General features: G+C 37.3%; 1 protein-coding gene across 11 annotated transcripts in view; it reads left to right on the top strand.

Annotated features, from left to right (window-relative positions):
- VEZT (vezatin, adherens junctions transmembrane protein) overlaps positions 1–12,230 on the top strand; it is a 77,709-nt gene that overhangs the window by 49,042 nt on the left and 16,437 nt on the right. For 6 of the 11 annotated variants that reach the window (XM_086712611.1, XM_086712610.1, XM_086712609.1 and 3 more), the window contains 3 exons: positions 1,552–1,745; positions 6,517–6,617; positions 8,284–8,491. In XM_086712611.1, coding sequence (XP_086568737.1) covers positions 1,552–1,745; positions 6,517–6,617; positions 8,284–8,491 — 503 coding nt within the window. Of the gene's footprint in view, positions 1–1,551; positions 1,746–6,516; positions 6,618–8,283; positions 8,492–11,206; positions 12,211–12,230 lie in introns of those variants that run through there. The other 5 variants (XM_086712615.1, XM_086712614.1, XM_086712613.1 and 2 more) reach the window with 1 other exon arrangement.

Below are 12,230 nucleotides of genomic sequence, written 5' to 3'. Positions count from 1 at the left end.
GGAAATTAAGGTGAGAAAAACATTTTGAGAAGGTAAGTTTTTACCCATCTGTTTACTGTCTGAGCTGGTCTCTAGCTGCTATTCTAAGAAAGCAGATGAATGAATGCTAACCTGACTCAGTCTTATCTCCCACAGGGAGTATGGGAGACAAGGCAATCTCTACTTGAGTGGGCAACAAAGGTCGGGCCTTTGTCAGGAAAAAATTTCAGTGGAAAGGTTGTATTGGGCAAAGCTAGAGTCTCTAAAGAATTAATTTTTGGCAGTAGAATCAGAACTACACAAGACATAATGGAATGCATTAGAGTGAGGGAGGATGGCTCAGGGAAGAAAGGCCGCACTGGATGGACATGAACAAGAGGGGCTTTGTGCCTCGGGCAGAGATTGTGGATTATGCATGGGAAGGATGTCTCCAGCTTAAAAATGAAATATTCTATATATGCTACTATACGTCACCTTTCAAACAGTATACCGGTCACAAACCATCATCTCTGATTTGCTCTATAGCACAGCTACACAAAATTTTTTAGAAGTGTTGTCTGAACACTTCCAAAAACATTTGTTTTGTGTTTCACTCCTCCTCCTCACTTGTCCCCATTGCTTTTCCCAGTTGCTGATACTAGGGCATTAACCCTTTAACTGTTCTCCCTGCCTCCAGAGAGCTCCCTGCCAGATTAATGTTTCTGAGGCATATATTTGCTTTCTCCCTTAAACATCTTCACTGGTTACGGAGTACAAGCAGCAGAGACTGAAGTCTGTAAAACATTCTATTGAGAGAATTTGCTATAACTCTATTATAGTCTGCTTTTCAGTCCTTCTCATTCTTTTCCTTCAGTCCAAACAAACTGCATAAATGCCTTTTCCCATATACCATTTAGAATGAACTTTCTCATCTTTTGTACATGTTCACATTTTATCCATCCTTCAATGCTTCCTCAAAAGTACCTTTTCCTTAGCTGTTCCCTGTCTGTACCCATAGCTGGTAGCACCTTCCCCCTCTTCTGAATTCTTATAACACTATCTTTCTGTGGTATTATACTTTGGGGCTTAGCTTCAGCCCATATTTACAGCTAACAGCTGTATAACTCTGGGCAAGTTTCTTTAACTCTCTGGACCTAATTCCTCATCTGTAAAATGGAAATAAAATGTTAGTTATAACTTTTTATGATATTGTATTATATTTCTCTATAATGCATAATTTCCCTGATTTAGCTATTTTTCCTATTAAGTATGAAATGAGGTTAATTTATCATTTCAGCTCATAAAATGCCTCATATATGTAAAAGAAATATTGTTGAATAAATAGGTGATACTCTTTATAAGCTTTTTACAACATTATGATAAAATACACGTAACATGAAATGTATTATTTAATCATTTTTAAGTGTACAATTTAGTGGCCTAAAAAAGTAAACATACATTGTTATGGAACCATCACCACTTTCCGTCTCCAGAACTTCATCTTTTAAGCTTATTTCTTAAATAAGTCCTGTGAGTTATAAATTTTCCACTTAATATTTTAGAAATCAGTTTCTGTTTTTCTTTATTACTCAGGGTAATAATTCTTGAAGATGAACTTGAAAAGCTTGTTTGTACTAAAGAAACACAAGAACTAGTATCAGAATCTTATCAAATCCTAGAACAGAAGTTGAAGTTGATTCAGCCCCATGTTCAGGCGAGCAACAATTGCTGGGAAGAGGCCATTTCTCAAGTGGACCGACTGCTCCGAAGAAACACAGATAGGAAAGGTACCAATGAGTGCTTCCTTTCATACACACTTGTCAGACATGCTTACTCCACTCCAGTAGGGTTTTATTAGGTAGATTTCTCATCTCCACGATGAAAGCGACATGACAAAACTTAATTTACTAAAAGAAAGTTGAACTTATACATACAAACTGACACTGAATATATAGTCTGGCTCTTACTTTGTAAACAGTAAGTGAATATATTTTGAAAGTTCTCTGAATCGTAAACCTCCTTTTCAAAAACTTCAGTGAGGGGCACCTGGGTGGCTCAGTTGGTTAAGTGTCTGACTTTGGCTCAGGTCATGATCTTGCGGTCCGTGAGTTTGAGCCCCGCGTTGGCTCAGTGCTGACGAGCCTGCTTCAGATTCTGTGTCTCCCTCTCTCTTTGTGGCTTCCCCACTTGTGCTCTGTCTCTCTCTCTCTCTCTCAAACATAAATAAACATTAAAAATAATAATAATGAACTTAAATGAAGGGATAGATTTTAATAGGTAGTATTCCATAATTAGAACTTTTAGAAACTCTTTTCCCATTAGTGTAATAATGAGTTTGATAGTTAGGGGCCAGAAGTTGAATCTTGCTTTTAAGATAAAATACTTCAGCCATTCATAAATGATAAATAAATGCTATAATAGGTGGCACTGCATACTTGTTATTAAGAGTCTAAAATGTATTAAATGCCATTATTTAATGGTAACATTGGAATGCTTTGTATTGCTATGCAAATGGGCAATCTTGAAATTTTATGCGAAACTGCTTTAATTTGACCCATTTTTACTAATCACTAATTCATTGTAAATATTTGGCATATTAATTTCTGAACTTGTGCTACCAAACAATACCATGTTTATCCCTTGGACCTTTATGATAAAGTTAATCAGATTTATGTATAGAAATTGTATTGCTGGCAAAGATGATTAATGCTTTATCATCCTGTTAGTCATTTTTTTGTTTCCAGCTAGATCTGTAATACTTCAATGTCTTTAAGAAGCTGAATAAGTCTTTACATAGGGAAAGTATTAACTTTATTCAAAGGAAATGTTAACATGCTAATTACTGATACATCACCAATAGATTTCCTTTATATCTAAAATGTAATTGGCAAGTAATTTTTTTCTTCAAAGGGTAAATTTGCCAAGGATTTTTAATATGTGCAAATATTTATGCATGTTAAACTTTCTGATGTGACTTAAGTCTAGAGCTTTTGAGTACATTTTCTTCAAATGGAAACATTCAGAACACCACTGGGTATTAAAAGATACATCCCATTCATCCCTTCCCTTAGCATACTCTGAGATGCTGAATCTTAGTCACTTAAACATAATTGTCAAAACTATCTCCAAATCATCGGGCTGGTGATAAGTCATTATGTTCTCCATATGTGGCTTTTGCTTATAGGTGATAGTGATAAGAATTAAGATACAAGTCATTTTCAAACTTTTCTCCGTAAAACACTTATAGTGGCCATGGCTATACAACTTTGAATAAAATATTTATATGATATTTTTTAAGAAGCAGGTGATTTATTTAGCTGTTAGCTGGTTTTTTTTAATGTTCATTTGTTTATTTTGAGAGAGAGAGTGCTCACGCATGCATGCTCATGCAAGCGAGGGAAGGGCAGAGAGAAAGAGAGAGAGAATCCCAAGGAGGCCCCTGCAGAGCCCACCACAGGGCTCAAACTCACAAACCGTGAGATCATGACCTGAGCCAAAATCAAGAGTTGGATGCTCAACCACCTGAGCCACCCAGGTGCCCTAGCTGTTAGCTCTTTTTTAAGTTATTTTAAAACTACAGAGGTATCACCATAGCTCACGGTACCCTTCATCCATATTCCTCAGTTGTTGACATTCTGCCATATTGGCCTTACCTCCTTATGTATCCATGTATAAATTCTTTTGGTAGTATTTTTTTTTTTAATGTTTATTTATTTTTGAGAGAGAGTGAGCATGAGCAGGGAGGGGCAGAGAGAGAGGGAGACCCAGAATCTGAAGCAGGCTCCAGGCTCTGAGCTGTCAGCACAGAGCCTGACATGGGGCTCAAACTCACAAACTGCGAGATCATGACCTGAGCTGAAGTTGGACGCTCGACCGACTGAGCCACCCAGGTGCCCCTCTTTTGGTAGTATTATTCTGAACCATTTGAGAGTAAGATGCAGACATGAGACCACATTACCCCTAAATTTTCTGTTTGCATTTTTGAAAAATGGACATTCTCCTACATACCCACAATATACCACCAAAATGAAGACATGAGCACTGATATAAATTGCTTTCTAATCCACAGATCCCATTCTAATTTCACTGATTGATACAATAGTAATGCTATATGTCCAGATTACACATGGCATTTAGCTTTTATGCTCTTCATTCACTTTAGCTTTTCTTGTCTTTCATGATAAGTATTTTATTAAAAAAAAATATCCTGAGGTTATATAAATATCCTTTCTTCACCAAATATTTACTCACTATTAAGCATATACAATCTATATGATGCACTAGTATTCCAGATATTTACTCACAAGATATAAAAATTTAATGTTCACATGAAAATCTATAAACAAATGTTTATAATGGCTTTATTCATAATCACTAAAAACTAGAAGCAGACCAAGTGTCCTTCAGCTGGTGAATAGATGAACTGTTCTATCCATCCACACAAGGAATAGTGCTCAGCAAAAAAAGAAGAAATGAACTACTGATACATCAAGACGGAGGAATCACTAATGCGTTGTGTTAATCACTACATAGTCTATGATCCCATTTAAATGACATTCTTAAAACAGTAAAATTTCATGGGAACAGCAAACATACCAATGGTTATTGGGAGTTGGATATGGAGAGATGAATAACATAAGAAATGTTTTGAGGTGAAGGAACTGTTCTCTATCTTAGTTGTGGTGATAGTGGTTATATGACTCTAATTTGTCTAAACTCATAAAATTATATACCAACAAGAGTGAATTTTATTGAGTAAAAGAAAATAGCTTAAATGTTTTCCCCCCACTAGTTTTAGCATCCATTTGTGGATCTTGCTTGAATTAGATATTATTGTGATGGTTGCCAGATGGTAATTTTCTAATTCCATTTTTCCTTTTATACTTACTAGTTGGCATTCTATTGTGAGCCAAAGCATCCCCCTTTTCTGCTTATTTATATCAATATGAATGTATGGATTCTTATTTTATTCTGTGGATCATAATTTGTTATTTTGTTGCTCAAATTGTACAAAGTTTGACCAGAGGGAACCCATTTAAAGTTTGTGTCATTTTTTGATCACTTCTTTATACTTTACTTGCCCCTAGCCCTAAGGGGTGCCCCTTGTGGGTGCTAAGTATGCTCACAGCCACTGGGATGTTCTTGTTTTTACCAATTTTCAGTGTAGAGGACAGTGAAATATATCTGTGTATATACTTATACATACATATTCCTACATCTGTCCATATATGTTATAAACCATGGGTTCACATCGATACCTCCAAATCAGTTCCATGGTTCTTCCTGTACTTCTCCCTCTGTATATTTGTACCACCATGAGAAACTTGGCTCTCATTATCTTCGGTATTAACTTACTTATTCAATGCCTTGTATGTAAGCAATCACCTGATAATATGGACTGTCTCCTAAGCCACATTGCTGCTGACTCACACCTAGTGAGAGTCCTTCCCATCCTATCTCATTCCAGTCCAGCTTGCTTTGTCCACACTAGCCCTTGACAGCCAGGAGTCTCCCCTAACTCTGGTCCCAACCAGTTATCTGTCATTACTTTTAAAAGGTAGAAATCTAGATGTCTAAAGCCTAATTCTTTTTTAAGTTTATTTATTTTGAGAGAGAGAGAGAGAGGGACTGAGTGAGCAAGCATGGGCAGGGCCAGAGAGAGAGAGGGAGAGAGAATCCCAAGCAGGCCCTGCACTGTCAGCACAGAGCCGAAGTCTCACGAACCGTGAGGTAATACCTAAGCCAAAACCAAGAGTCGGACACTCAATTGACTGAACCACTTATGCACCCCTAAAGCCTACTTCTTTTTAATGTTTATTTATTTATTTTGAGAGAGAATGAGTGAGCAGGGGAGGGGCAGAGAGAGAGAGAGGGAGACAATCCCAAGCAGGCTCCACACTGTCAGCGTAGAGCCCAACACAGGGCTCTAACTCACAAACAGATCATGACCTGAGCCAAAACCAAGAGTCAGATGCTTAACCAACTGAGCCACCCAGGTGCCCAAGCCTACTTCTTTTTAAGTAGAGAGATAATGTTGGAAGGTAGAGAGCTAGGTATGAGAATATGAGAACCCCATGGTTAGATACCAAATACCAATGTTAAGTAATTAAAGTTAACACCTGGGTGATCTTTTCAAGCTATGACTTGTGAAACCCATTTCCAAGTCTAACTTCTGAGAGTAAAAATAATATAAGGGAAATGTAAGATTGAAGTTTATTTTTTGTGGGGAAGAGTGATGGTCTGTCTTGAGATTTCCCATGCCATGAACAAAAGTTGATTTGTTTAGCGAGTATTTAGAGAGGAAGTACCTGTTGTGAACCAGATACTATGGTGAGGTGAAGAAGGGAGAGGAAAACAAGTTTCTCCTCTGAGAGTTTAACTTACATTGTAAATCTACCGCTATTACCATTGTTAACTTTAACATCCTTAATTTTTTTATAAATTGAAAGTTATAATTAGAATGCCAGACTATGAAATTGGCAAAATATTAGTACTAAAAATGTTTTTTTTTTTTAATTCGATGTTCACTCATTTCTGTGTGGCTTATTGCTTTTTAAGGCAAGCCTGAAACGGTGTGTGAAAACCCACATTGTACTGTGGTACCTTTGACGCAGCCAACTCTACACATCGCGGACAAAGATCCAATCCCGGAGGAGCAGGTAATGGTGATAATTGCTGTTTTCTTCCCCCTAAAGAAGAGTTTCCCATACAGAGTTTACCTATCTATCTCTGTAAGTGGTGTGGATCATTACTGACTAAGTTGTTAAATTTATGTTTGTAATGAGCTTCAAAATTACCACACAATATATTGAACTGATAACAAATCATTAATTCTTAGTACCTTGAGTTTGAATCCACTGAATCTACCAGCAAATTTTTATAAAGATTTTTTTCTTTAATATTTTATTTATTTTTGACAAAGAGGGGTGAGGGAGAGAGAGACAGAAAGAGAGAGAATGAATGAATGAATGAGTGGAGGAGGGGCAGAGAGAGAAAAGGGGACAGAGGATCCCACGCAGGCCCTGTGCTGACAGCACCAAACCTGATGCGGGGCTTGAGCTCACAAATGGTGAGACCATGACCTGAGCCAAAGTCAGACTTTCAGCCAACTGAGCCACCCGGGTGCCCCTACCAGCAAGTTTTCATGTTATTTGTATCTTACTGTCTATTTCTTAGACACTTAAAAGTGATTAAATACCTTAAAAATTAATGCATTGGCAAAGGTGCCTTCTACAATACTGGAAATGTGAGTGGTGGTTACCAGACTGTATACATATGTAAAAATCCTGTACACTTAAGATTTGTGTATTTGGCAGCATGTATGTTATACCTTGCTTAAAAAAACCAATTTTTCAATGATTTCTTTCGATACTGACAAAGATTTATTTTGTTTATCCTAAGGAAAACTTTTTTTCCTTCAGTCATATTGTCTACTCAGCATTCTTAATTGCAAAGGGAGACCAATCTGTTTAACAAACAAGAAATTTGTTTAAAAAACCAGGAGGTGACTGACAGAATATCTCTGAGGGCCTCATAGTTATGTTTGAACTAGGATGGGGTAAACAGCCCAATTTACTCAAAAGAACTGTTCCAGTTCCAGCAACATCATTGCCCAGTCACTGGTTGCAGACATTGTCACTCGCTCCATCATTGCTGAATAATAAAAACTACCTTCAGAACCTCTACCTCTGGAAACTTGATCTGCCACCATTCTTGCCAGAGTGGATTCCTTAAAACGCCTGCTTCCCTTGTAACAAACTTCTGGGTCCGATCTGATCTATATACATATGATTAGAGGATCCCGAGTCATTTGCCTGAATCATAACTGCAAGGGAGGCTGGGTAAGCAAGGGGCCTCGTCTGTGTCTTAGTGATAAGAAGAACCATAAGATGAGGTATTCCCCAATTCTAGGAATAGTGTTCAAACCTCCTGGGAAGTCAGAAAGAACCACAAATACAGCCACAAGAAGGCTAATATACCTGACCACTTCCCCAAACCACCAGCCCTTCTAATTTTGATTTGTTTTGGCAGAGCTAATAACTATAATATTAACTAGATCTACAGGATGGTATCAGAGCAGAAAAATAATGATTGAAGTTATTAAACTTTCTTATCCACGGTCCCTTTCATTATCAACTGCTAAGTTTTTTTAAGACTTCAATTTACCTATAATAATATGTTTGCTTTGTTTGCCCACCTTTGCTTTAGTGACCTGTGCCAAGAGTCTTCATTGTTTAATCTTGGAGATGAGTAGGTACAAGGTAATGAATGCTACTAGAAAATTGTCTGCTTGAAGTAAAGTGCTTTTTCTTTATTCATTTTCAGGAATTAGAAGCTTACGTAGACGATATAGATATGGACAGTGATTTCAGAAAGGATGATTTTTATTACTTGTCTCAAGAAGACAGAGACAGACAGAAGCGTGAGCATGAAGAATCCAAGAGGGTACTCCAAGAACTAAAATCTGTGCTGGGATTTAAAGCATCGGAGGCAGAAAGGCAGAAGTGGAAGCAACTTCTATTTAGTGATCACGGTAAGCACTGACTTCAGAGTAAAAGGTTATTTTAATGAAGGGGACTCTTTTTTCTTGAACTACGACTTTTATTTTAGCTGTAATTCTTACAGCTTTAATTTTAGGGATCTCTCAGCAAGTATAGTGCTTTTTCTTCTAGACACAAAATCAATATGATCAATAAAAGACTAGGTATATAATCAAATTGGGAATATGAAATCAAGCTTTTTCATCAGTAACTTGATGTTTTACTAAATTATTTTGGAATGGCAGTGAGTTGAATAAATATGTTTTCAAATTTAGTGAATTTGAGATTCTAAACTCTTCTCTTTATGTGGATACTATCAATACTTCAGTGAAGCATCAGATTAGTGAATTTGAGATTCTAAACTCTGTTCTCTTTAGGTTGATATTATAAATACCTCAATGAAGCATCAAATTAGTAACTCCACGTTCATCATTGAAACAAGTGGATTAAGACCTAGGCCAGTTAGCTACATCATTAAGGTTTCTCAGTTGGTTTGAACACGTTAAGTAGATGGGACAAGAGGAGGTGCTTCTGCGCAAGCTGTCTCCGTACTTCAATATTGACAAAATTGGATGATTTGACAATACTGACGATTAGCATTAAACTCCTTTATGTTTGCCACTCTTTTCTTTGGTTGGACTTCATGCGAGGTGAGGGAAGGAATGAGGGTATCTTGACAGTATCAGACTAGCTAATTTCTAATTGAGGAATTAACTCCTGTAGATTTCCAAGAGGTAGAGTGCGATTCCTCTTCCATTTTAGAGTACTTACCTGAAACCTCAAAATCAACTGCCTTCCTTTCCCATTCTTTTTTTCATTGGGAGTATATAGATTACCTGTACTTCTGGAAATTTCCTCAGATTTCTCTTTTCTTCTCTTAGGAGTCCTGCCATTGTCCCATGTCCAGATACACCTTTGTTGATTTCATCCTTCCTCTTCCCACTGGCCCCCTTTATAGCCCAGATCCTTATTAGATTATGCTCATACATTGTAATAGCCTCTTAACTGACTTCCATTCTTTTTTTTTATGTAAACTCTACCCCCAACATAGGGCTCAAATTCACAACCCCAAGATCAAGAGTCACATGCTGTACTGAGTCAGCGAGGCGCCCCAGCTGACTTCTATTTTCAATACCTTTTTCTTCTAAGCTTTCCTTAGAAGATAGCTTCTAAGCTAGCTTCTGTCCTTGCAGGCTGCCTCCAGATTTTTCTCAAACAGTACAATGATAATAGCTCTCTGCTTTTTTTTTTTTTTTTTTTAATTTTTTTAATGTTTATTTTTGAGAGAGAGAGAATGAGAATGAGTCGGGGAGGGGCAGAGAGAGAGGGAGACACAGAATCTGAAGCAGGCTCCAGGCTCTGAGCTGTCCGCACAGAGCCTGACAGGGGCTCGAACCCATGAGCCGTGAGATCATGACCTGAGCTGAAGTTGGATGTTTAACCAACTGAGCCACCCAGGTGCCTTGATAGCTCTCTATCTTTAAAACCTGCAGTGGTTCCCCCTTTCCCACTCTATTAAATCTAAACTCTTTTTCCTGGTTTCAAGCCTCTCTATCATATGAATCCATCATATTTAATTACATTTATCACTCTTTCTGATATGGATATCCTCCTCTGGTTATATTTATCTAATTAGACTGTGGTCCCACAAACTTACTATTTTTATTCATGAAAAACATTCATGCTGCGGTGCCCGGCTGGCTCAGTCGATAGAACATGCGACTTCATCTTGGGGTTGTGAGTTCAAGCCCCCACATTGGGTGTAGAGTTTACTTTAAAAAAAAAAAAAAAAAACCAACTTAAAAAATAAAAACATACATGCTGATCTCTTTGCTAAGAATTCTGTCTTCTCCACCAAGCTGTCCTTTCTACCAGTTGCTCCTCCATGAATCCTCTGTTCCAGCCCTGCTACCTCTCCCACCACTACAGACCCTCACACCAGAGGGGCCCTGGAGGGAATTGTAACCGTGTCTTGAGCAGCAACATATGTACCAGATTAAAAACTTCCCAGGTGCAGCAGTAAAGAGTTCCTGCAGCCTGCTTGTTCATATTTTGGGTCTGCATGAATCAGGGATTGAGAGTATGGTTTTAGGCACTATTGTTTTCTGTGCATTCAGTGTTTTTGTCTCTATAATGAAATTACAGTCTCTTTCAGTAGGAGCTTTATTATCCCCCACAGTGTTCATTCAGCAAATTATTCATTCAACAAGTAGTTACTGAGGCACTGTTTACTGCTATATCCCTAGTGCATAAATCAAGAGACAAAAATCCCTGTACTCCTGGAGCTTTACATTCTAGCAATGTTAACACTTGATCCTCCAGATGTGCAGATTATATTGCCCTATTTAATTAGCAATAATCAGGGATATCAATCAACATCTAATACATGTTGCATTCTTTAAGAACTAGATTTATTGCCTAAAAATGTAATGAAGACTGAGAATAGCCTTGTATATACATTTGTATCCTTTCTATTGTTTAGTATTTTCTCCATATAGCTTTAAAATTATCCTACTGACAGTATGGGCAAAGATATAATGAGAGAAATGTGTCTTTTTTCAGGTATATGCTTTGGGTAGCTACGTTAGAAACCGCAGTATTGCTGATTTTGTTTGTGAAATAAGTAAAAAGCTGCTGATACCATAAAATGCTTTTTCCGTGAAAAATTTCAGTACATCTTCCAGAGTTGTTTTCATCTCTGCCTACAGGGGTAAAGTCCGCATGGAATTAGAGAGGGATATTCTACACTGGAACCTGCTGTGGCCATTGTTTTCTGTTGTTGCTGCTTCTCTAGTGGAGTTACTGCAGCTTAGGGATCTGTTTCTTGGAAATGGACACCTTTTACAAATTATTTTTTAAATAAACGCGAGATCTTCAAGAAGCACTTGTTTTTCTTCCGTCATGCTTCCTAATATATTGTATTGTACTAACCCCTCATACTGGGAGGAGAGACTGCCTAGCAAGCAACCCACTGCCTACTAACATCAAGAGGGGCTAAATAAAACTTCATTTTCCTTGAAAGGACACCTTCTGCCGTATGGATATAATGTTTATGTATTATGCTTTGTACAGTAGTTGATCTTGAATACAGATTTTATTTTGTTTTATACTTTTATGTGACATTACAAAATGTGTGGAAGTTATGGCTTTACTTTCATCCGGGTCTTGTTAGGTGGTTGGCAAGCGAATAGGATTGTGTGCATTTTTTTTTCCCCATACTGTTTTCACTTGTAAATATATATGTGTTAAAGATATGATTATTATCTGGATTACTTCAGGCCTTTTATCTGACATATTATCAGTAAAAATCATGCTGCTTATTCTTTCATAAGATGGTTCTCAAACTTTAGTGTGCATCAGAATCAAGCGTAGGGTTTGTAAACACAGCCAGTCCTCATTCACAGTTTGCCATTCAGTAGGTCCTGGTGGGAATTTGCATTTCTACCAAATAACTGATGCTGTTGGTTCGGGGACCACACTTTGAGAACCACTGCTTTAATATTTTGAATAATACAATGTGTGAGGTGTTTTAAAATCTTCATTAAAACCCCATCTCATTTCATTTCTTAGGCATTTTATCTCTTACAAAGTTCTCTGGATTTATAAATGTATATAGATTTAATAGAAAGATTTATTTAGCTTTTATTTATTGTTCTTTATTAGAAAAATAACGACTGGAAGTTTAAATTAAAGTTCAAATCATTGTTGGGTCCTTAGTTATTATTTTTCTTT

This window comes from Puma concolor, chromosome B4 (genome assembly GCF_028749965.1).
Source record: "Puma concolor isolate L17-30 chromosome B4, mPumCon1.1.hap2, whole genome shotgun sequence".
Classification (NCBI taxonomy): domain Eukaryota; kingdom Metazoa; phylum Chordata; class Mammalia; order Carnivora; family Felidae; genus Puma; species Puma concolor.
Note: the sequence above shows the minus strand (reverse complement) of the source record. Positions and strands in the feature narration are given on the sequence as shown.